This window comes from Diabrotica undecimpunctata, chromosome 3 (genome assembly GCF_040954645.1).
Source record: "Diabrotica undecimpunctata isolate CICGRU chromosome 3, icDiaUnde3, whole genome shotgun sequence".
NCBI classification, from domain to species: Eukaryota; Metazoa; Arthropoda; class Insecta; order Coleoptera; family Chrysomelidae; genus Diabrotica; species Diabrotica undecimpunctata.
This window is the reverse complement of record NC_092805.1, coordinates 115,859,025-115,885,252: the sequence shown is the minus strand read 5'-3', so window position 1 is coordinate 115,885,252 and position 26,228 is coordinate 115,859,025. Positions and strand designations below refer to the sequence as shown.

At 33.0% G+C, this 26,228-nt stretch overlaps 1 protein-coding gene across 3 annotated transcripts; it reads right to left on the bottom strand.

Annotated features, from left to right (window-relative positions):
- Positions 1-3,208: 3,208 nt before the first annotated feature.
- On the bottom strand, positions 3,209-25,939 carry LOC140437271 (uncharacterized). Of its 3 annotated transcripts, none has more exons than XM_072526698.1 (2): positions 25,157-25,510; positions 3,209-9,610 (listed from the first exon to the last, which is right to left on the bottom strand). In XM_072526698.1, the coding sequence occupies exons 1-2, from the start codon at positions 25,178-25,180 to the stop codon at positions 7,760-7,762; spliced, it is 1,875 nt and encodes a 624-aa protein (XP_072382799.1). In that variant the 5' UTR covers positions 25,181-25,510; the 3' UTR covers positions 3,209-7,759. The 3 variants fall into 3 exon arrangements, 2 of the variants coding, with proteins under 2 accessions (XP_072382799.1, XP_072382798.1); XM_072526697.1 differs by lacking the exon at positions 25,157-25,510 and adding an exon at positions 13,651-13,698; XR_011950359.1 differs by lacking the exon at positions 25,157-25,510 and adding an exon at positions 25,556-25,939 and having other exon boundaries at positions 9,472-9,610.
- Positions 25,940-26,228: the final 289 nt, after the last annotated feature.

Sequence of the window (26,228 nt, the reverse complement as noted above, 5' to 3'; positions counted from 1 at the left end):
ACTCTGGAGGGTTCCAAAGCTATGGTGAGAATAGATGGAGATATGACGCAGGACTTTGATATTGAAAATGGAGTTAGACAAGGGGATGCCTTATCAACAACACTGTTTAATCTAACTTTAGAAGTTGTTGTTAGAAAACTGGATATAAACGGCTGTATTAATACAAGATCTATGCAAATATGCGGATGATGTTGCCATAATAAGCCGCAACAAAAGGGTTTTAAGCGAAAAAGTTATAGAACTGAAACGAGAAGCTGCTACGTTTGGTCTATATATAAATGAAAGCAAAACAAAATATATGGAGTGTACAAAATCGAAGGAACATGAGAATCTGAAGGTAGACAATCATACCTACAAATATGCCTCCACTTTTCCCTACCTAGGCTCAATAATAAATGACAACAACAACATCAGTCAAGAAATACAAGCACGGATTCTTAGCGGTAATAAGTGCTTTTATGCATACAAAGACTTAATGAAAAGTAAGTTACTGAATCGTGAGTCTAAGCTGAGAATCTACAAAACAGTAATTAGACCAGTGGTCACATATGGATGTGAAACGTGGACCCTCTCAACCACTGATGAAAATCAACTGAGAATATTTGAGCGCAAAATACTAAGGAAGATATTTGGACCAACCCAATGCAGCGATGGTTCGTGGAGAATTAAAATGAACCACGAGCTGGATGAACTAATGCAGAGCGCAGATATTGTCAGATTTGTAAAGTCACAAAGACTAAACTGGCTTGGTCACCTAGAAAGAATGCCAGATAATCGAGCTGTAAAAGTAGTCCAGAGATGGAAGCCCCAAGGAAACAGAACAAGAGGAAGGCCCCGTAAAAGATGGATAGACGATGTAAAGAGGGATCTTAAAACCATGAACATCAGGCAGTGGCGAAGGAAAGTATCCGACAGGGCAGAATGGAAGAACATTGTTAAGCAGGCCAAGACTCACAAAGGGTTGTAGCGCCATTAGAAGAAGAAGAAGAAGAACTACACACCGGATTATAAGCATGACCGAAAGGTCAATTCGATTCCTTGGTAACCTGGTACCCAAACAAGTTTTACACTGCTGCGGTCCGCTATGTTGCCAAGTTCTTCGCGACATTCCCACATCAGTTTGGAGCTCCTAAGCCTGCCTGACTGTCCGATCCGCTTATTTGCATAAGTCCTCATAATTTTTATCCTTGCACAATGCAGGATTGCATAGATCTAATTGGAATGTAGATGCTTTCCCAGTAAGACTGAACTGTGGTTGTTCCTATCGCCACTGTATACTCCTGATTCCGAACCATTCTCCGTTTTTTTTACCTATCTGAGTACTAGTTATGACCACCAAACTTTGGATGACTGCTGTAGGCAGACTTGATTCTATATCTGGGGGCCATGTAGTCTGTTTTTTATCTCGCATATGTGATCCTCAGTTATATTCACGATGTCCCCGTCTAACTGGAACATTGCCTATGTTTTCTTGCAATCTATAATATCTTTTCCCTTTACTATGATATGCAAGTGAGGAATGTCCTCTAACCTTTAACTAAACATAATTTGAAAGAAAATAGCAGAGTGATTATTAAACGTCCATAACGAAAGCTGATGGACAATTATGTGTAAGATGGGTGGATAATGCAGTGGCGATCATGATCCCATCAGTATATGGTACTCAAGAGGTTGGGCAAGTCAAACGTTTCTCACAGAATCACAAAGATAGTTGCAAAATACAACACTTTTGTGGGTTGTACAGATCAACTGAGGGTTGATCTGAAGATAAAATGCTCTTTCATTACGTTCAATGCCAAATTTTTCAGGAAAATTCTTCAAATATGTAGGAGCATTCGCTGGACAGGCCAAAATCAGACTATAGAAAAGTACACACTCCATCGTTGGTTTCATTGTAATCCAGTAGTATAACCTGAGGCTTCTAAGTGTCAGGATCCATTTAGTTGTCACCATGTAATGTTGAAACTAATATTACAGCCATGTTCTTCGAAGTTACAAAGAAAACCATCGTTTTATTCTTTTGAAAACCAAAAAGTGTCTATGGAACAGCCCTTTATTGAATTATTTTTTTTTTAATTTCAGATTTGATTTTCCTTATAGTGTCCAAAAACTTCTATTTTTTCGATAACAAATATTCAGCAAGTGGTACATTTGTCTATCCATTTTATCGATGATCAAATTCCGGTTTTAGTGGTCTATCGGAGTGATTAGACGCTTTAAAATATCTTAACTATATTTCTAAATTAGATGTGTAAAAAATTTTGGCATCACAAACATTTTTACTCCATATTTTGCCGGTTTACTAGGAATAGAGTGGATAAACATAACGAAAGTTTGTCAGCTCTCTCTGTTATTCTTGCCATGGAATCTCAAACAACGGGTGATAAAGAGCAATCTCTTGTAACTCATGACAGCTCTTATTTCAATTCCGGTACCATCACCGACAAAAATCTTACTCATTTATTGTGAAGAGATGTTTTTTTTACCTATCGAATATAGTAAATATATATAGTAGTTTTACGAATATCATAAATTCGTGCCTTTTGATGATTTTCAGTCCCGATCTCTAAAATATTTATGAACTCTCAGCTGTTGATCGATATACATATTTGTGCATTTCAAAAGCATCGTCAATCATAGAAAGATTGATAATTTGGAGGAACCTATCTTATACTTCATTTTAATACCAAGTGCACGACGAGTCAGGCCAGTTGGTATTTTGACTTTGTTTAGTGCCTTAGTTTTCGTAAAAACAAGTTATCTTGTCTTCGCCATTTTGTTAAATTATTTTTTCCGACTAAAAATTCTTTCATTGTTTCCTCCTATTCTTCGGTCTCGTCAAGTGTTTTTGTTCGGTAGTACTATTTTCAATTTGCTGCTCGATTTGTTCTACTGAAAACTCGATATCACTGTGGTACAAGATTCTCGTCATGTTGCTCTGGCTCATCGAACACAACTCTTCAGCGATTTTCTCCAACTGATTGCGTAGTAACATAACGCAATACTGAATTTTTTTTAACATACAGTACAGTTATAAAAATTAAAAGACTGAGAGTACCTACTTGACATCTATTATCTTTACAGTAAACTTCATATGATTTTGAATAAAACATAATAATTGAAAAATAATGTGGAGCTATAATTTTGAACAGATTATTTCAGTATTGTTATCAACTAACCAATGAATTAAAACTCAATAAAATAACCGTTTAGGAAAAAATCAACTTTTTATTAACAAGTTAATAGGTACAATCTTAAATAGTTGTACAATTTATATACAAAGGCAAAAAATTAAAACACAAGAAATCTAAACAATCACAGTCAATGTGCTGTCCCTAGAATAAAATTATGTACAATGATGTTAAAATTATATACGAATTCAAACTGACTGTAAATATAATGTAGTTAAAGCTACAAAATAATTCAGTCTCACTAAATATGTAGTAAAATATTTCGTGAAAGCATTACTGTTGTTAATACAAAGCATTTGTCACAACATAATACGTCATCAGTAGGTAACTCCAACGATATACCATATTTAAGGCTGTCTCCCAATTTCAAATGTAGGTGAATATTCCTACTTTATTTACTTTGATATTTATGTAACTATAATTTTTTAGGTTTTTGGGGCACTCGTGACATGAACGTTGTATTTTGCATATGGTGACTGTACACATTTACCAATTTTGCTAAACCTTTTAAGCGTGGAATTAATTTAAAATCATCTGAAAATCTCCGTAAAAGGAATTAGCAAGGATTCAGTAAGAAGCAGGCTTCTAAAGATCGAATATTTTGCTCCCTAAAATGGATAATAACACTGAAGGATACGTGTTAGGAATAATGTCGAAAGTGTAAAAACATTTTATCTCCGTACATGAAACTATTCTGGAAGGAACACACTGAGTATTTGTTGTCTATCGGTGTTTTCTGTGAGCTACGACAAAGAACTTAATAATGGTATATCTGCATCCAATCTAGGTCTAAAATATTACGCCTGCTATATTAATAGGATAGAAAGTTTAAAATAAAATGTCAGTTAAATGAATAATTTGGGGGTTTCAATATGTGGAGATATGTTAGCAATATTATTAATATAATTTACTACAAGAATAAAGGCTTTACAGAGAAAACCGTCATAGCCGAGTCACATAACTACTATGCCAGCCAAACTAGAAACACTTGTTACAACTTGTGAGATATACTGTCACAGATTTTTATTATTCAGATTTCCGTGTGCATAGTTTGGTAAAACATTTATAATTGTTAGCCTTAAAATCTGACAAAAATAGGTCCAACGGTTAATACAATAAGAATTTAATATTAATTGATAATTTTAAAATATATTTTGAAAACAATTTTGTTAAAAATTTATGCCAAATGTGTTTTTTTCTATATTTTAGATTAGATAAATTTGAACGTTTCTCTTGGTTAACAGTAATGCATTCTGGAGTTCAAAACGCTAGTTTTGCTATATGGACGAGAAGAAAATACCATTGAATTAAAATGAAATTAATACTGTAAAGATAAGCGCACCTTCCCAATTGACATTTTTAGATTTTCTTAATTGCATTCTACGACAACCCGAATTGCATGCATTTGAAATTGGGTAACAAGTTTTAAACATTGGCTAACCAACGTACAAACTCTTGTTTAAAAGCTCTCTAGAGTCAGTTGTCGAGACTTACTCTTAGTAAAATATGGAAGTAGAATTGTTTATGCAAAAATCATTTTCCTTTAAGATTACAAATTCGGTGTCCAGTAAAAATTATGGTGGAAATGTGCAAACAAAAAATTTTTATAAAAGCAAAAACTTTTATAAAAACAACCTGCGCTGTTGTTAGAACAATTGAATGGGAGCTGTGTTGCAAATATCAGAAATTTTTGAAGAAAATGTATAAAGCAAAAAATGTATTAGTACTGTTAAACGTATTGAGTTGAATTAAAAGGAATATTAATGTATACCACTAGAAACTAAGTATGTACAGAGGTTAAACAAAAAAGTACCCAAAATCTCGATAAAGACATTTTTGTGTTTCCTAGATCATACTAACTGTATACATTCCATTGAATGTACAATTGACTTGACTTGATATTAGCTGTACGGTTTTTACAGTATCTTACAGAAAAATAGTGGTGAATACATTATACAGAAAATCAATCACATGAGGTTGATCTTGCAAAACAAAAACTGAAGCATTAATACGTTCGTCAAATACTCAATTGACTTGTCACGCAAACTGAATGAACTGTTTAGTTAGTATTCCGTGTACAGTTGCATATGCTAATTACAGCATGTGATTTACACAGCGAGAAACATCACGATTCTGATTGTATCTTAACCAAACAATAATTTTTGGAATTTAACAAACACCGCTACCTTTTAAAAGTTGTTGAAGCACATTTATTCTGGTAAGTCTATATATCGGTACGTGGATCCGGCAAAAACGTTTGTAGAAAAACGTCTATTCGCGTTTGTTCGAATAAAGAACGTTTCATATGAACACCTTACTTTTTAAACGTTTAAAATCGAATGTTCTAGATACATGCAGTACAGTTTCATGTGAATTTGGAACTAATATTTGGTGTTCTGCAGTGCGTTCAAAAAGTCGCTCCGTAGTAGCACCGTTTCGTTTCCCAGCCAGAATCATCAGTATTTCCTGGCGTTTACACATTAACGCGAAAGTTTCATTTAAGTTCCTTTGTTTTGTTCATTTTATCACTGGTAAAATGCTAAATACATAAACCCAGTGTAGCAGATATATCCGATAATATGTTCAGAAGTCCGAATAAGTCAATGAGAAAAGTCGAGCAGGAAACTTATGTTAGTGTTGGAACAGCCCACCCTGCTGTAAGGAAAAATATTGGTAACTATTTCCATATAAACTGACACGTCATGTAGGAATTAAAGCTTACCGAGAGCAAGACGTTGCTCCAATTTGTTGAATGATTTCATTCAACAACATTGAATCGATATTCGTAATGAAACGTTTGCCATACATAAAGCGTGGTTCTATTTATCCGGGTACGTAAATACTGTGGAGTAGTGTGTGGCGTACTGTAAATCCATTGCATATTCATGGGGAATCACTTTACTGTGTGAAAATTAGTTTCAATTGCAATTTCTAGACGTCGGATCATGGGTTTCCAATTTTTCAACAATACTGCACTGAAATTACGTATCATTCATATCTAAACTTAGATTAAGTGAAATAATCAACAATAATGTACAAGTTGTCAGATATATTGACGACATCGATATCATAGCTAGGTGCACAGAGTCTATGACCGATGTATTACGGTCGTTAAGGGCATCTGCACATAGAATGGGAGTGAATATAAATGCTTAAAAGACCAAATATATGTGTTGTGTTAGGTTAAGGAACCAGACAGTTAGAAGAATAATAATTGACGATTTAGAACTGGAAGGTATGGACACCTGCATATACCTATGCTCGCTGTTGACTAAATATAACGTCAGTGATGAAATTAAAAGAAGAATAGTGTTTGCCAATAAGTGTTACTATGGCTTGAGAAGACAGATGGCCTTAAAACTACCCAGAAAAATTAAAATGGCGGTCTATAATAAGACCAGTGCTAACATATGGGGCAGAAACGTGGTCACTAACACAGAAGGACCAAGAACTGCTTAAACGTTTCGTGCGAAAAATTCTAAGAATGTATAGAGGAATAAAAAAAACGAGGTTCGTGGCGTAGACGTTGCACCTTTGATTTGTACAGTTTTGGGAAACCTAACGTTGTAAAAGCCATTAAGATAGCACGCCTTAGATGGATAAGACATGTAATCAGGAGGGATTGGGATTGTTCTGAAGAAAACTTTAGCTCATAAAGGGCTATGATGCCACTGGTAATCATGATGAAATAATAAACGGGTATTTTTAATAAATTGCTGTATGCAACTGCGCATACAGCCATGGCACAGTCTGCATATGATTTTAGCGATAGAATAATTGCATAGGGACTCTGGCTTCCATGATCGCCTAAACTATCACCGTCACCGACTAATTATTTTGTGAAGTGCAGCGACAGCAACTGTATAAAATCGTACAAAATCCGTCGGTGAATTACAAACTGTTTAAAACAAATTGAAAAGGTTTTTTAAGATTTAAAATGAATATTAAATAAATTTATAGCTTGAATGTATTTCATCGAGTTTCATTGTATATTTTTTACTGTGGAACGAATTTTTGAACACCCTCTATAAGACGATTTCGAATGTTAGTTAAAAATGTGAATATTAATTGATGATTTTCCTTGTCAGGATGCAATTCTGAAAGTGCGTTTTTTTGGTAACATATAAATGAAATTATGCAAATGCGTTCCGGTTATTCCCGTAAGACTTTTTAAAATTACGAAAATTGACAAAACTTAACCTATTATTACCAATATTTAGACAGTTTCTCTGTAGAAAAATTGAAGCATTTAAAAAATCGCAATGAATATATTATTAAACATAAAACATTAGCAATATTAAGCCAAGAACTAGATATTAGAAGAAAATTAATCTAACTTTTTTGATATCAGATTATTAAGACTAAGACATATACTAAGGAGATTCATTAACATAAAAAAGAAAATCTATTGGTTCCAAGAGTATTTTAAAAGGGAACCAAAGTACAAAATGGACGAAATTTTTACAAAGGTTTGGCAAATATATCTGCACGATTATTACCAAAACCATCTTGAGTTGTACTACTGACTAGTATTATACTGCCTATCAAAATGTTTAAAATATATTACATTATGTTTTCTTTCCCTTTTTTTCATCGCTCTCTGCTGCATCTTTGCTTTCTTTATTATCTACTGAAGCTACTTCGTCAACAGATTCTTTGGAAACTGTGGCCGCTGTTTCTTGTTTAGCAGATGCGTTAATTTCAGATTCACTGTTAGGATTCACTGGTAACTGGTCAGGTTGGGTCCCCTTCTTTTGGGAGTTCTCAGTAACTTCTATATTTTTAGTTTCCTCGACATTCTTTTGTTCGTTTGATATTTCGCTTTTTTCATCTGGTTTATCCATGTTGGTGTCTTTTGTTTCTCCATCAGCAACTTTTTGATCTACATCCATTTTTTCTTCCGTCGACGCTTGACTTTCTAATAGAGCAATGGCTTGCTGTATACATTTAATCGCTTCTTTTCTAGCCAGACGGATGGTATCTTGTCCTTGAGTGTCTATATTATCTAATTTAATTAGATTTCTTGTCAACATTTCGTCTAAATATAGATACTGCTTATCTCTAGATTTCCCTGTAAACTTTTCAACCTGTTCCATTAAACTAGAAACATCTTTTTGAATTTCTTGAATTTGCTCTATGGGAGTAGGTCTGCGGTCTTGAGAAGCAGGTTTAGCTTCTTGCTCTTCCGTTGCTTGTGGTATTGGTTGCTGTTGTTGAGAAGGTGGAGACGGTTGGTAGTGTTGCTGAGGCTGTTGTTGGTGCTGCTGCTGTTGATGCGGTTGTTGTTGTGGATGCTGCTGTTGTTGATGTTGGTGTTGTTGATGCTGCTGTTGTTGTGGTTGCTGCTTTCTCTCATAGTTATCTCTTTGTACAGGAATAGGAATATCATCTTTAGGATGTTGGTAATATTGTGGTTGTGATGGATGTTGTGGATGATACTGCTGGAAATTATGAGGTATATTTTGCCGAGTGAAATGTTCATCTTGAAAAGCTCTTGGAAAAGGTTCCGGACGATGTCCAAATCTGTCTGGCATGGGATGCGACTGTGGTGGAGGTATGTTAGGATTTTTTGGGAAGACTGGTACATCCACTCCTTCTACTTGAATCGGAATAATCCTTTCATTTGATTTCTGCTCTGGCTGTTGACTTTGAGACATATTTTCGGAAGGTACGTTTATTGGAATATTTATGCTAGAAGTATATCTTTTCTTCGATTCTCCAACAGGTGGTGCTGACATAGACCTTTGATTTCTATCATCAATTGGTTCCTGCCTCTGACCTAAATCTACTGTATTACTTTGTTGAATACCAGGCCTTTCTTTTTCCTGAGGGCAAGGTTTCTGCGGAGGTTGGGCAGTTGTTTCGGTGTGCAGGGATGGTTGAGGTTGAGTTGGAGTAGCTTCAGCTTGATCTGCTTGTGGATAAGCGGAACTGCTGTTGCCTTCTCTGGGAGTTTCTTGATAAAAACTGGTTTGTGGATATCTACCGTCTGACTGATGAAACTCTGGAGGATAAGAATGTTGAGTTGAAGTAGCTTCAGCTTGATCTGCTTGTGGATAAGCGGAACTGCTTTTGCCTCTGGGAGATTCTTGATAAAAACTGGTTTGTGGATATCTACCGTCTGACTGATGAAACTCTTGAGGATAAAAATGTTGGGTGTATTGTGAGGGGTCTATATCGAAATCGTCTTCGTCATCAAACGGAAACTTGTCACCGAATGGTCTTCTAAATCGACTTTTAAGCTCCTCAGCCGGTCTACTTCTGGATCTGGGACGCTGATTTATATCTTGAAAATGCTCGGCTAATTCCGGATGACGTTTTGCCAAATTGTCAAGTGTGGATTTGAAATAGTCGTCTCTATTGGCATTCCTATTAAATGGAAAGTTATCTCTGGCAGAATCGGCGTCAAAATTATCGGTCTGAAACAAAAAATACATTGAATTAGACAAAACAGTGTAACGAATAAACGGTTAGATTAAACATAAATGCCTAGATCACATAGACAAAAGTTACTAAGGTTTCACCGGCAACCATAATTTACAGCATTTTATAGATTTCTACTTGAAATAGGTGCATATTCTGCAATGAGATATGTTCATTCGGTAAGATAATCCCGAAAATATATCTATACAAAAATATCTTTTGTTATGTAATTCAGATTTTCAAAATAAAATTCATATTCAACATTGTCCATTTTTCTATGTAATATATCTTCTAATATTCTTGACAAACAATGAATTTCAAATTTCAAAACATTAATAAAAAGAAAATATTAATACTTTGTATGTTGAGCACTATTTTCGAAGTGGAAATCGAAACGTCAAAATAAACTTATTTTAAAGTAAAATTGTTGCTTATTTTAAAGTCAAATTGTGGCTTATTCCCAATAAAAATAGTAAATTATATTAAGGTGCCACAAGAAAAAATCTTCACAAAAATGGCATCGTCGCTTCAGTTTCTTGTAATATATCTTTGTAGACGTGACCATAGGTCATTACTGTTACACAAATATTTGTAAATCACTCATTAAATTTTTTCCGTACCTGTATATCATAAACTCTGCGCGCCAAAATTGAATAAGAAGACGAAAAGGGTTCATAAACAAGGAAATATTATGAGCATACAAGATAATTGCACAACTTCTATATGTATAAATTATGCTTGAAATAAATTTTGATTATAGGAACGAACATAAAATTACCAACTTGTTTTATAATCAAAAAGCAACAGTACAACAGTACGGAGATCAACAGACGAAATAAAAGTTAAAAGGGGAGTCATGTAAGGATGAATCCTGTCATCCACACTATTTAATTTATAATTAGAACACATAATTAATGAAGCGCTCTTGATGCTATTATTGGTATAAAAAGAAATGGAATTCAACTAACAATATGAGGCATGCAGACGATACCATCATCAACAACATGTAGCAAATCTCGACGACTTACAAATATTACTAACCATAATAGTACAAATTTGTGAAGAATATGGTGAAGAACTCTTACACAAAAAAAACTAAAATGATTTATATCAGTATTTAAATGTCTAATTTTCTTTTTTGATTAGTGTAATTCCTGGCATTCAAACTATTATTTCCCGTTTCTAATCCTATTTTTTTTTTATTAAAATAATGTTTTAAATCATTTTTAAAGTTAATTTTAACACTCCTAAACTTTTATGAAATATTTCTAGACACAACAAAAATTTTTATGACTACTCTCGTATTTTGCAAAAATAATAAGACTAAAATATTTAAATTCAGACTCAAAACCATCTGAAAATTATGCCAAGAAAAATAAATAAAACGTGACCAAAATAAACACTCATTAAAAAATTTCACTATATATTAGATACTGTATCTATTAGACACTATATATTATACAATGAACGGCAAAATTATGGAATAAATTCATTTTGCTAGAATAGGCGACTTTAAAGACAAATCCCGAAACAGGTTGATTTTGATTTTTTATGTTGATTTTTTGTCATATAAACATACTATCTAGTGACGTTTTGAATCACTTGTGGAGGTATTGAATTAAATGAGAAGTAAAGTAGTTCCTAAGTTTGTCTACTATGGAAACACTCAAAGGAAGTTTATAAATACTTGCTTAGTACTGCTATTATTTCTACCAGTAGGCATATAAATAATAAAAACTAAAAAGAATAGAGCAAAAAGTATAGTTTTTAAAAATAGAGTTGGCTTGGGTCAAATTTACGTCAATTCTCTGCATTTTTTTTATTCGAACTAGTTGGAATGGTGGTGGGGAGATGGGTTTCATACAGAAATGCCCTTTTGAGGTTGTAAACAGATTCACATACCTAGGCTCACTCATGACCAGTGATATTTCCCTGCAAAGGAAACAAAAATAGGGACAATACTAGCAAACTGGTATTATTTTGTATAAAGCCGATAGCTAAATAATAGAAACATAAAAAAAAGACCAAACTAACAATATCTTACCAGTGCTGACAAACGGCTCGAAAAATTTGGCTATTTCCAAAACAGATTCAAATCACATCCACAAATAATAGAGAAGTCTATTGAATATGGAAAACCAGCATACATGTGTTTTGTAGATTTAAAAAGTGCTTTTGACAGGGTGAAGCGAAATGACATCTTAAATTTATTACAAACTGAACAAATAGATCATCAGATAATAAGGACAATTAATGAAATTAACAAGAACAACAAGACCAGAGTTATAATGCCAACAGGGGAAACAAAATGCATAGAACTAAAAGGAGGAATCCGCCAAGGAGACTCGCTCAGCCCATTGTTATTCAATATGGTGATGAATCAAATAATTCACGAAGTAAGAAAACGACACGGATACCACATGGGAGCGCATAAAATCACGATACTATGCTATACCGATGATGCAGTACTAATTGCTGATAACGAAGATAACCTACAAAGGCAGCTCCACACCTTCAATATAACAGCAAACAAACTTAATATGAGAATATCAGTAGAAAAAACTAAATGTATAGTGATCAGTAAAGAGCCGCATAGATGCAAACTAGAAATAGACGGCAAAATTGTAGAACAAGTAATGAAATTCAATTACCTAGGAGTAGAGATCACTAGTGACAGAGATATAAGAACAGAGACCACAAGGCAAGCATCAAAAGCGGTAAGAGTAAGTGGTTGCCTCCGAGAAACCATATGGAGAAACAAATATCTGACCACGGAAAGCAAAATGAAAGTATACAAGACAACAGTAAGACCAATCCTAACATATGCAGCGGAGACAAGGGAAGATACAAGAAAGACGAAACAACAAGTCAACAATATCGAAATGAAAGTATTAAGATCGATAGCGGGCATATCATTAAGAGACATACAAACCAACAGAAGTATACGCGAACAATGCAAAATTCAAAATATTAACAGGTGGATAAAAACAAGAAAAAAAAAACTGGAACGAACATGTAAACCGAATGGGACCAGATGACCCGTTGGAAGGCCGCCAAAAAGGTGGAAAGATAATGTACAGTCAACAACGACTGAAACAGAATAAGAGGCAGACAAACAGGAGTAATCCTAGTCGCACGAAGAAGACTATAGAGGAATTATTTTCTTAGCAATGCTTCAGCAGGCTCGTAAAGTGAAGCAATGTTTCTTCTTCTTCTCCAGTGCCCTATCCGGTCCGGATGTTGGCTTGCTGTTTTGTTGACTGCTCTGCGAAACAGCTCCGCTGAGGTCATCCCAAACCATTGCAATGTTTCCCTTTCAAAATCCTGAGCAAATTTTAAGGCTTATGAATAGAGAACGTGAACTCACAGAAATTGTCAAGAAGCGTAAAACGTCTTATCTTGGACACATATTTAGACACATATTTAAAACTTCCTTCAGCTTATTATAGAACGGAAAATAGAAGGCAGACGCGGCCCGGGTAGACGACAAATAACCTGGCTGCGCAACATCAAAGATTGGACAGAATTAGACTTTCAAAGTTTAATAACGAAAGCCCAAAATATGGAAGACTTTGCAAAGGTCATCGCCAACCTTCGCTAAGAAGACGGCTCCTAAAGAAGAATAAGAATAATAAAAGATTCAAAGAATAATTTGTTTTTGTTTGTTTACATTGCATCATTTATTTTTTGTTTTCTAATTTTATACATAGTTTTCTAAGCTTGTAAAATAAAGTGAGTTTTCTTAATAAAAAAACTGAGAAGTGAATGGATGTTCATTTTATTAACCTAATCTTCGAATTTTTTTTCTTATACATATTCATATTCGCAGAACATTCGCACAAATTTCGCGAATGCGAATACGAATATGCAAAAATATGCGAATATACGTTACATCACTATTAGGAACTAGCAAAGAACAACCGAGCAAACTTGATTTTTTATAATCGTTCATAAAGAAACAATAATAAATACTGTTTCTTAATTAAAAAATAAAAAAAATTAAATATTTTCTATTTTGTAATACACTTGTACGTACTGTGTTCCGACTTTTCTGGGATCTATGATGCATACCGAAACGCACCTACACGCGATATTAAAAACTATAGAAAAGTCACACACATAAAACAATTCCTTAAATAGTTATCAATCACCTATTTGACCGCCTACTCAATGTGACTAATTACTGCTGCAGCACTTTTCAGAATCAAAACAAAAGGTAACGTGTATAATCACGGTATTAAAGAGAAATAGAGTTTGTTGCTATTTACAATTCCGGTGTGTCACAATAAACGAAAACAAAATGGTATCTACGTGCCAATTTTCGATATTCCCAATCGAAATTAATGGAAACGATAAAATGAAGGTGTTGCCAATTTCGTTGTGAATATTTTTGTCAAAAATTGACATTTGAAAATTAAGTTGTTACAATAAAATATCATGTTCACAATAAAAACAATAAGGTACTATCGGTAGGTAATTGGGATTTCCCAAGAAATTTTATAGTTGTACCTACCTCAACTTTCTATAAATATAAAATTGAGATCATTTTTAAGTTTCAAGGTTCATATCAAAAATGTTGGCAGAAAAATTTGGAATTGACAAAAAGTAAAGCCAGTGAAATTTTGAAACCTAATTAATTGACTGATTTAAACATTTTGAAAATAAGAGCAGAACCATAGGAAAAAATAAAATGTTTGAAAATTGACAGTGCTTAGAATTGTTTTCTTTTGGTTTTGTAAAGTCTCTTTTAAAAAAATTATTCTTTTTAAAATAGGTTTGTAGAAATAAATAATAGACTTATTCACAATCTATTTTATTAACTTAGCACTACCGGTTTCGATCACTACAAATTTTTGGTCATCTTCAGGTCTCCTGGAAAAGTTAAATTAAATAAATTAGGGATTGGAAGTTTGTTGAAAATCCCGATGTACGTATTAAAGAGTGTACATGTGATTTTCGGATTTACAATGTTTTGCAACATTATCTTAAAGTGAAAGTGACAATGAAGAAATTATTGTTTGAATATGGCATTAGTGACGTGTACAAAAAGCAAAGACTCTACACATTCGCGTCGTGATTAACCTATTAAAAGATGATTCTACAGAATGGTAACGAAGATTCCCCGAATTCCAAACAGCGAAGCGAATGAATAGCAAAGTCTTAAACCAATTAGTTATCGAACTATACATACTTTCATTACCACACATTAGCAACGCCACGATTTATTTTCAGGGGGGTGCATCTGCATGTACCATGCTTATACTATTAATTGAGGAGTCAGGGAGAAAAACAATCTGGAGCCCACAAAAACAGTTTTCATCGAAATCAAAATTTAATGTTTTAAATTAAAACAAATTGTTTTAACTCAACCGTATAAATCGGTGAATTTTTTCAGTGGCACGTTGACATGTTTACAAAGTAAAAATCAAGAAGACAAAAAAATATTTTATTTGCGAAACATCATAAAAAAATTGACTGTGCCGGCCTGGACCATGAACGTTCTTCCCCAGTACCTTCAAGGTTCTGCGTCACAAAATGTTTCTTCCTCCGAACTTACCTCCTGTTCAGTACCTTGTAAATCAGTGTAGAACTTTCTAGAGTTTACGTTCTCCAAATATTTGGTCAAGTGGAGAAGATCTTGTAACTTAGCAGCTTTGACCGGAAGTGGGCCGTTGTACAAAGCTTCGGGATGATTGTGGCTAGTAATTTCCGGAGTTGTGATATTATGAGCTTTCCTTAAATTTCTTTCCCGAGTTTCGTTTAACTTTGTATTCAAACAGCGAGCTTGCAAATAACCCAGAATAAGTATTTTTCGGCGGTATTAGATTTTTGTTTCGATACAGGGCAGCGACAAGCCGCTCATACGTATTTCGACCTGCTCTACAGTGGCTATACCGTTCTGAGGAGACCTAAAGAGGTCGAAATACGTATAAGCGGCTTGTCGCTGCCCTGTATCGAAACAAAAATCTAATACCGTCATTATGTTTTATTACTTTACTCCGTTTGGAGTACCAGAAACTGAATTCACTACGAATTTTGATCATGATGAACGGCATGTGGAATGCAATTTTAGATTCCCTTGCCGAGTAATTTATCAAGCTGTTTGCTTTGCAAGTTTTAGAAAGCACAGTGGTAAAAATTTGAATTCGGTTTCGCCAGGTAGAAATCGTTTGATTTCTCTTTTTGTTTTGTCATTCAATTAAACTCATGTCCCGGTCGCACTCTAGAAAGGAATGAAATTGATGGGAAAAATTACTTTCACAAACTCAAACCGTCTTTTCTTTTCACAAAATAAAATTTTTCACTTCTCGCAAGATGAAGTTGTTTCTCGTTATTTTGTTTCTTGTAATTTCTCCAAGATTTGGGTTTTATATTCATCACTGCTGGCATCTAATTTCTGCGAAAGGGCAGATATTTCCGCTTTTATAGTGTCACAGTAGTTACAGGTGCCTTTCCTAGGAAAACCGAAAGCAATATTAAACTTTGTTTTAAAAATTTTGCGAAACTTTATAATAAATAATAGTAATAGTAAATACGATAATTTATTATCGGAATTTTTTCGGGATTAAGTACAAAGTATGTAACTTAGTTATGTTGAGTTCTTTATGGAGTAATCCGATTTTCTTCCTTTTAAGGAACCAATAAATTCTGTCACTTTGACGATAGTATCTTCAGAAATTTTGTGGGGTCTATTTCCGTGTTTTCCTCTAGCGTCTAATGGTACACTGCCAGTTGAGTCCAGTGATTCTCGAATTCTTTGCACTCGGAAAGCAGACATTCAATGAATTGATAAGAATGCTTTGAAACGTACTTGCACATCACGAAAGTCTCCATCAGGGCCACTCCTAACACGACAGGAATAAGAAGCAAGATTAGGTGTCCCTGTACTCACTCGAATTCGTCGACGCATAACTGGGAGAACGGTTATCAGACCACCTAAATACCGATTCTGATCGTCGTAGTTAGCAACTTCATTGAATTGAGTCAAAATGCGTCGCCTTTCGGCTTCATTGACGTTCCCAAAACAACGAAAACGGTTGCACTTGCAATGTGGCCCTACCTCACGAGTGGTGACTGTCAGAAGTTTCATAACGTCACGAACACGGCCTGTTTTTCTTCTTTCTTTAGCAGATGTCCCCACATCTACATCACTACAATCGCTACCACTACTTTCCATTTTAATCAGTATGTACTCACTACCTTACTATTGTTCAAATAGAAACAACTGGCAAACTAAAACACACCAACGAAGTAGCTAAACTAAGAAAGAGAATCACAGAAATGGTGCCCCCGATCCGACCTCTTGAGACAGAGAGGGGGCGCCTTCGGACCCTGACGGTTATACCCTCGCAGCGCTCGGACTATGATGGTTCTTCCCCAGTACACCGTTACATTTAATATTTGTAAAAAAGGACTGTGAATGTTTTTCCCTTTTACTCCGTACCATCTGAAAGTAATATGTATTCATCACTAGAAAACTTTGTCATCTCAATTTCGACCAAAAGTGGACTATGACTGTTTTCCCCCTGACGCATCAATTAATATAAAGTATAGAACTATATGTATAGCTATGTACTTTCTGTCCGGACGGGGGGTGAAGATGCATCCCCTTGCACTCTGCTGCCGGCACCCTGCACTCTGCTACCACATAATGTTTTTAACAATTATTTAATCTAAATCAGCACACAAAAGGAAAAGCTGAAACATTTGATATGTTATTGCTTTAGTATTTAGTTTATTAAGTAAGTAAACTACTAAATATTAGTTAATTATAATATAATATATTATATTATTGCCGGTTGGTATTTCACTGTGGAATAAAGAACATAAAAAAGGTTTTAACGTGCCAACTTTCTACTATTATTATGACTATAATGCTAATTTACGGAAAAGATAATATCGAAAAGCTGCCAATTTTGTTGCGGATATTTTTGTGAAAATAAAAATTTAAAAAGAATTTTTACTTATATGAAAAAACTAGGATGTCGTTTAGTAAATATTCATTTCATTATTTATGGAATATGCTTCTTATGTCATTTTTAATACGGTGTTGACTTTTAGTACAAAACAGTCGAATAATTACTGGTTTTATACGTATTACTAAAGAAAAAATGTACAAAGAACGATCTTTTGTAGAACATATTCCAAACAAAATCTTAATAATTTATTAATTAACAGAAATTATTACTTCCTTCTAAAACACGAGGAACAAAAAAAAATAAAGTCAAAATCACAATAAATATTTCATGTATTGTATTAAATCGCACAATACTTCGTTGGCTTCAAGATCTTAGTCCTTCCTCCTATATATTTTCTGCTTCGTAAGGATGTATTGGCGTCATGTAATTTGGTTGACTATTTCTGTCCAACTATCTCCCTCATGTGCGTGTTGTTTTGCAACTATTATTCGTTCCATGCTTTCTCTTCTTCTACTTATATATCCAAAATATCTCAGTATATTTTGGTTGATAGTTGTAGCAACGGTTGTAGTGAGTCTAGTTTTTATGTTAAGTTCTTCTAGTATTGAATTATTTGTGCGATATGCGGTTCTTGATATGCGTATCGTCCCACAGTAGGCCGAAATTTTAAATGCCATTATACACTTCAATAATGGCTTCTTTGATGGTTGTGTAGTATCGAAAAACGTACTTGTGTAATTGATAAGAAGCAGTTTTAAACGTTTTATATCGTTGGCGCGATTAATGCCTTTTTTTATGATTCTCATGAGATCAATACAATATTTCCTTTTTATTGACTGGCTAGTATAAAGTTTCGATTACTAGAGCATTACCTTCAAAACCTATAGCATGAAATTTTAGTTTTGAGTTTGGGAAACATATGTGAGGCATTTGAAATATACTTCAAAAAGGATGGATTTAAACTTTCACATAACAAACAATCTAAAACGTTTAAGACTTTTTTTCTCAATTATACTAGTACGTTTTTCAAAGGAATCAAACTTCTGCTATAAACTATACCTAAAACCGTCTTCTTGGAGGCATTTCCCGTGACGTGCGATCGTTTGAAATGTAAAACATTAAATTCTGCATTTTTTATTCATATTTCAAATGCCCCATCTTTGTTGCCACAACTCTAATTGAAATTTCATGTCATAGGATTTAAGATTGATCTCTAAAAATGGAAATTTTACTACGAGTGGTCAACGAAAGTGATCAATTTTATTGATCTCCTTATTTAACACCTTTATAAAATCTGAGTTTTTCCGCGACAAAAATAGAAAAACTGCATACGAACGCTGCACTCTACGTTTAAAACGCCTCTTGAATTTTGTCGATAGGACACTTGGATCAAAAGATATCGACTCTCTACAGTCGAGCTGATACAAATTTTATTGAAATTGATTTCGCGCACGTAACTGACATTAAAAATCGAGGGTCGCTTCAAGCGATTTTTCTGAGAGAACGGTTCATTCTACACAAAAAGTGCTAATAAATTTTTTTGTTTAAAATTATCTCAGCTACATTTTTTATTTGAAACATTTTTTTCTACGGCATAGAGATTCTTGGTAAATCGATTTTCTTGCTTTTTTACCCCCTTATGAGGGGGTTTTACCCGCAAAATTCAGCTTGTTTGTATGATTTTTAGGGGTTAACTCTCTGACGACTGGATTACCGCATAATATTGTATTTCGATTTTTTAATATTAATTTTTAGCCCATATTTTCTTGCTTCCGTTTCTATTTTTTTTAAATACCCTTATTAATTATATCTTTGCCTTAACCAAAAGCGATAAATCATCCGCAACATCTAGGCATTGGTCATCGAGCAAAAAGACAAAAGAGGGAATCTAATCGTTATGAAAAGGCGACCAAAAAAGTGGCCTCTGATGGTGGACATATCCGGAAATGCGAATGCGCCAAATTTAAATTTTCCGACACTTATTAACAGTAGCTATAAAATAGTTTTCAGAATGTGTCTTAGACGATAAAATTTTAATTAAATATTAACGATAACAGTCTAAAATGTGAAACAATTGTTAAAAAACTTCAATATAAATAAGATTTCATGTGACAGTTGGGACAAATAATAACATAACCCAATTAAATTTGATTTCTTAAACAAGGAAAGACTCTCTTTCCTTGTTTAATTTGGCCTCTCAAGATGGCACTTCCTGTCTAACAATATTTTTGCCCCCACTACCTTTACATTCCCTCTTTTGTCTTTTTGCTCGATGGCATTGGTGCAACTTGCTGATAATTACTCCATTTCATTCTAAACCATTGTATCTGATTATCGTTTCCAGAAGTCAATCAAACAAACTCCTTGATAATGAATCTCCTTTCCTTAGTCTTAACTTGAACTGGCTGATCTTAACCCATTCTACATAACTTCATTTTTGCTGGGATCTGCTAAGGCAACTTTGTTACCCTTACCAACTTACTTGGGCCAGCTGGTCCATTGCTTCAAACAATTTTTTCCTATTAATTATATCATATGCTTGTTTAAAATCAATGAATATTGTGTATAACTTTATTTTATACTCACAATAGCTTGACTGAAATTCTTTTTAAAGCAAAAATTTTATCTAAAATTTATCTAAAAGTCTTTAAATCTGTTGATCCTGAAGCCAGCTTGATATTCTCATAATTAAAGTTTTCACACACTCATTTAATCTCCTTATCAAAATTATTCTAAATACTTTACAGCAAGTATAAAGCAGAGTGCTGGTCCTAGTTCTCACAAAGCATTGGATCTCCTTTTTTTATGAATTAGGAAAATATGTGCATCATACAATTCTACTGACATCTCCTCTTTTTACCAAATACATCCAATTAATTTAGCTAGTTACTTTCCTAATAGTTCTTCATCTGCTTTCAATAATTCTACACCTATCTCTCATTTGGTCCGGGGGCTTTTACTGTTCTTGAATCAAATTATTTCTTGTTCTGTTGGTCTGTCATGGCTACCTTTTGTGTTCTAATATTCTTTGTTAGGCTTCTTCCTCTTCATCATGTCCATGTAACCGCTCTGTTTCTGAATTTTCTTTCTTCAATATCTTGGATTTTTCTTTCATCGTATTGCCTTGTTAGTGTTCTGCATCTTTTGTTAAGCTCTATTCGGTTTCCTGTCTGTGTACAACGTTGGAACAGTGTGACATGCAAAGCTCCATTTGAGTTTGGTAATTTTTGTTGTGATATCCTCACCTTTTGTTTTTGATCTTAACCTGCCGTTCCTCTTTTCATCTGACAGTCATATTCCTAATATTGCTCTTTCGATTGCCCTTTCTGTAGTGGCTAGTTTATTCATATTTGCCTTGGTTAGGGTCCAGGTTTGACACCCATATGTCATGATAGGAAGGATGCACTGGTTGAACACTTTGCTCCTCAAGTATTGTGATTGTGATTTCTGCACTTTGGTTCTCTTTGTCAAGTTTTAGAAATTGACCTAGGTAGATATATTCCTGGACTTGTTCTATCTCTCTCTATCGCTGCCATTTATAGTTATACATCTGGGATTGTCTGTGTTTGCCATATTCATTTTGTTGTTTTTATTTTTGTCATATTCATCAGGCTGTCTGCGAGTTCCTTCATCATAATTTGTAATTCCTCGAATGCTCGCTATAATCATGATGTTGTCAGTGACTCTGAGGTAGTTTACCTTATTGCCATTAACATTGATGCCATATGTTGACCAATTTGTAGTTCTGAAGACATCTTCTAGAGCTAGATTAAAATGCTTTGGAAATATTGTGTTGCCTTGTCTAACTCCTCTCTTAACGGGGATGGAATTTGTATTTCGTCTAGTTGTACTAGCATAGTTGCATTTTCATATATATTATGTATTAGTTGCCTATATCTCGAATCTATTCTACAATTATTAATAGCTTGTTCTATGGCCCACATCTTGATACTATCAAATGCCTTTTCGTAGTCTACAAAGGCAAGAAATACAGGTAGTTGGTACTCCTTTGCCTTTTCTATCAGTGTTCTCATTGTCAGCAGATGGTCTGATGTACTATATCATTTGCAAAAGCCAGTCTCTTGAACCAGTTGGTAATTATTCATTCTAATTCTTAAATAGCAGTTATTGACAGACATAACAATTTTTGGTTACATACTGCTTCCATTAAGAAATGAACTTATTGTAGTTCCTTTCAACTTATTAATGTTACATGTATCCATCATTTTTTGTAATATTGTAATTTATGAGGTTGATTGATACTATCTTTCAAATAGTTTTGTGTTATTTTAATAACAATTGCATGTCTTATCAGATATCTGCTACTTTGATTCATTCACTAAAATCTTTAATGTTGTAATTTCAATGTTAACAACTAATTTGGATGTTAAATGATTCCATGATCAATTATATGCCTTAAATAAGAAAGAAAGGACAGAAGTGATTATTAAATATGGTTCACAAAACAGTATAAACCCCTCCCATTCATTTAGATAATTATTCAACATTGAAAATTTTAATGATGTTATTTGAACTATATATGATTGTTGCCTTTATTCGTTGAATAATTTCACGATTATTATTACATTGTTGAAATAATAATCATGTGCCAGTTAATATTTAGGTACAAGGATTATATTTTTTCATTCACTAGTTCAAACCAAATAATAATTTGGATGCAGAAAATATTTATTTACAAATTGAATAATTAAAAGGAAATTTCATATTATTAGTAAGTGGGATTTCCAGTATATCTTAATATTATTATCCCAAATATACCATGATAAAGAGAGTTTACAGTTTGGACATTTGAAGTATTTTAAAGAAAGCTTTAAAATAATGTTGCTAATACTGTTGAGATAAAATGATGACACATTTTTTTTACAATTGCTTATTTGATCACATCAAATATATTTGCATGCAAAAACTACTACTATATATTTAGATTACTTCATTAGCAATAGTAAAATTCTCCTGTAGCAATTATAAGATTGGAAATATGCTGAATTTGACCTATGGCTGAAATTAAACATATTGTGATATCCATATTAGAAATGACAGATGCTGAGATTAAGGATCAGCAAGTGATTTCTACAATGTGCACTTGCAGATTGTATTATAAACACAATTTCATCTAAAATTTATTCCGCCAAGTGATCACATGCAATTTTTTTGCCAGTTTTTTTCAACAGAAATATAATGTTGATCTTGCAGATATGTTTAAAGTAAAAATAATTCATAGTAAACCATACACCACTCTCACAAAGCCAAATGGTCTAAGGGTAGAACCTAAGACATTTTAATAACTTGTATGTAAGATAATCTATTATCCTAAAGGTTTGAGGTTTGTATAATAAAAAAAAAAACAATCATTTCTCATAGGAAATTAGTGCTTCAGAAAAGAATTCAAACCTTCCACCTAAAATACAGGAAATAAAAAGTTACTAAATAGGGAAAATAATGAAAGTAGTACTAATTTAACAAATGAAAGAAGTGCATAATCTATAAATGAGGTAGAATATTACCATGCACAAGATGATTTACTGATGTAATAATAAAAAAACAAATATAGTTTCTAATAGTTATACTTAAATAATTTATTTTAGGGAGAGTAAAACTTGCTCAAAATTAATAACTCAACAACCCCTGGAAAGCATTAACATTAAAAAAAAAAACAACAGAAGTCAACAGAAGATGATTAGCTGCTAATAATGTTTTGGCTGTTTTATAATTATAAAAACATTTATACCAACCTGCTACTTTACTTTAAAGGCATCTCAGAGAAATTATTTGCTATAGTATGAACTGTTAACTTGGGAATATTTTGGCTGATTCATTGTCAGAAACATACAACACAAAAATTCCTACCTGTCACTATTAATAGCTCAAATATACCTACTGTTGCGAACTTCCTTCAATGAAAAAAAAAAAAAAGAAGAATAATTCTGAATAATGGGAGTTCATTAATTCTCATTAAAAACTATCAATCTCTAAATACTAATCTATAAAAAAACTATAAGATTTCAAAAATTAACTTTTGTTTTAATTTATGCAGTTGTATTTTGTTAATAAATGGCATGTAAATATGTTCATTTAAATATTGACTATGAGCATGTATGCTTGGTTGTATAGTAATTTCCAGCCACTGCCAGTTGGTTAAAAGTTAACCAATGTAAGAAAAAATAATTACTAAATTTGTTAGACAGTTGGGACCATAGTCTTATAATACAAGATAGATTGATCGTTGCAATACCACCTGTTCTTCCAGTGTAACAGAGAAAACTGACACAAAGCAGTCCCTGTCTATCTGCCTAATGGGTCAGGTTTATCGACCACATGACCTTCTACTTTGCATCAGCTTTTTTTATCACACTAGGGGAATGAGCCGGTATTACAATGATCAGACTATCTTGTATTATTTCTATGGTTGGGACTGGGATCAGCAAACGAAATATAAAAATAAATTGCATGTTGTATCTCATGAGATTATCCAATGTGCCTGTTCAGGTTCATATTTACATACAAATGCAATGATATAAACTATTTCTTCACAGAATGTAACTTTTATAAACAATATGGTGACAAAATACAAATGGTGTATTTGATAAATGGTTATTATACCACAGAAAAGTAGGAAACATTGAAAACTTAAGGAAGTCAAAGATGTCATTTATTTTATTAAAATTTAAACACTGACAAAATAGTTTTAGCAACACAAACTAAATAAAAAAATGTGACAATTAGGCCATAAACTCCAAATTTAGACCACAAAATCACTAGTAAATTACTTCATACAAAAAATACCAATTAACAAAATTCTTACCCTTTTGGCAATAAGTTTTGATTTTCAGGATTCTACTTCATCTATGGATAATAGTTATTCAAATAAAAACCTTTTAAAGTTGGAGTTCTACCTAATTTCTTGTCTTTAAAGTGAAATATTGGCAATATTAAACTTTATCTCAAATTATGAAAAAACTCAACACTAACAATACATTTTTGTTTTCACTTTCATTCTTTAAGCATGCTTTGATAAAAAAGGGTAAGTAAATATTGTTGTTTTAGACAAAATACTGTAAAAAAATTAGAGCTAGAAACTTAATAGTTCAATAAATAATTCAACAGTAATCAATATAGAACACTAAATGACTTGGGTATAAGTTTATTTATACATCTCACATTTAAAATACCAATGAGCCAATAAGAAACCTTAGTAGGTATCATATTCAAAATTGAATTACTACTACATGACACATCACATAAAATTGTAAGTAAACTTTGTTACCACTCAATTAAATCTCTGCTACTCCACAGACAAGAAAATAAAATGACATGACAGGAAAATTCAATGTAAATACTGAGATTTTTATTTTATTTGCTTTTTTTATACTCCAAGAAAATTAACTTACAAATATTTTAAGGTTACTTCCAAGAATTTTTCTAGAATATTATAATTTAATTATGCTTATTATCATCAGATTTAACCAGATTTGGTAATGTTTAGTTTAAAAATGTAAAAATATGATTAAAAATTTAAAACATCTAAAAATAAATTTTGAAATTATAGAATCATCATGGGAAAAACCATATTTGGATAAATAAATAATATATAAAAGTACTTACAAAATGAGACCTAGGAAAAGACATCTTAAAAATTCAATTCAATTTCACAAAGTAAAAGAGTAAAAAAGTACACTTTCAATCTGACTATTTTCGCTACAGAATCATCTGGAAGCTTCCTATATATAACAGTTTACACAATGCTCTGGAATAACCACACCGTCTAAAAATATTTTCCATCCAAGTTCAAGTTAAAATTGCACAGCATTATGAAAGTATGTCTTTACTTATTTCATCTAACTGAGGAACAAGATTTAACGAAAACATTACAAAAACAGCAAAAATATTTTGAATAAAACTGGTTTCATTTTGGAAGAATTCACCTTAAGTTACGTAATAACGATAAAAACATTTAAAGCCTTATTAAAATGTTTAAAAAATAAAAAAAACTAGTATACTAACCCACTTTTTTCACTTAAGAAACAAGACATATCAACCGACAACTGACAGTGACAAATGTCACTTTTTTCACTTTGCAAATATAAGTGCAAATTTTCTTCTCTTCGATAGAGGTAGGGTTTCATTTTCACTTGACGTATTTTACTATACATCTACAAAACCAACGGCATTTTTAAGATATAAAATAGCCCCCCCTTATAACCATTTAAATGTCTGATAAATTATTTAAAATACTATAGTCGTAAATAGAGTTTGAAACTATATAAATTACTATCTATCTTAAACAATAGTTGACACTAAAGACAAAAGATAAGTTGTGTGTGTGTTATGTAACTGTCACTGTCAAATTCTTAAACCAGCAGCCTAGATATTGGAGTTCATTTATTATTTTTTTAAAATGTGGTTCGAAGTTTTACCAGGTTTTGGAATTATTGTGGCGGCAATGGCACTTCCTCATGTGTCTGCATATGTTATTAACAATTTAGCTGTAGGCAACAAATACCGACGTAGTGTTCTCACTATTGAAGAAAGGTTACAATATTTGAGGGACAGGAGGCTTACTGGACATCCTTATAAAGTTCAAGGATTGGAAGCAATACCAGATGCTTAAATAAACATTAGCTTAAAGTGTAGCAAGGTAACTGAAAGAATTTGAAGACTGTACATTTTTACAATA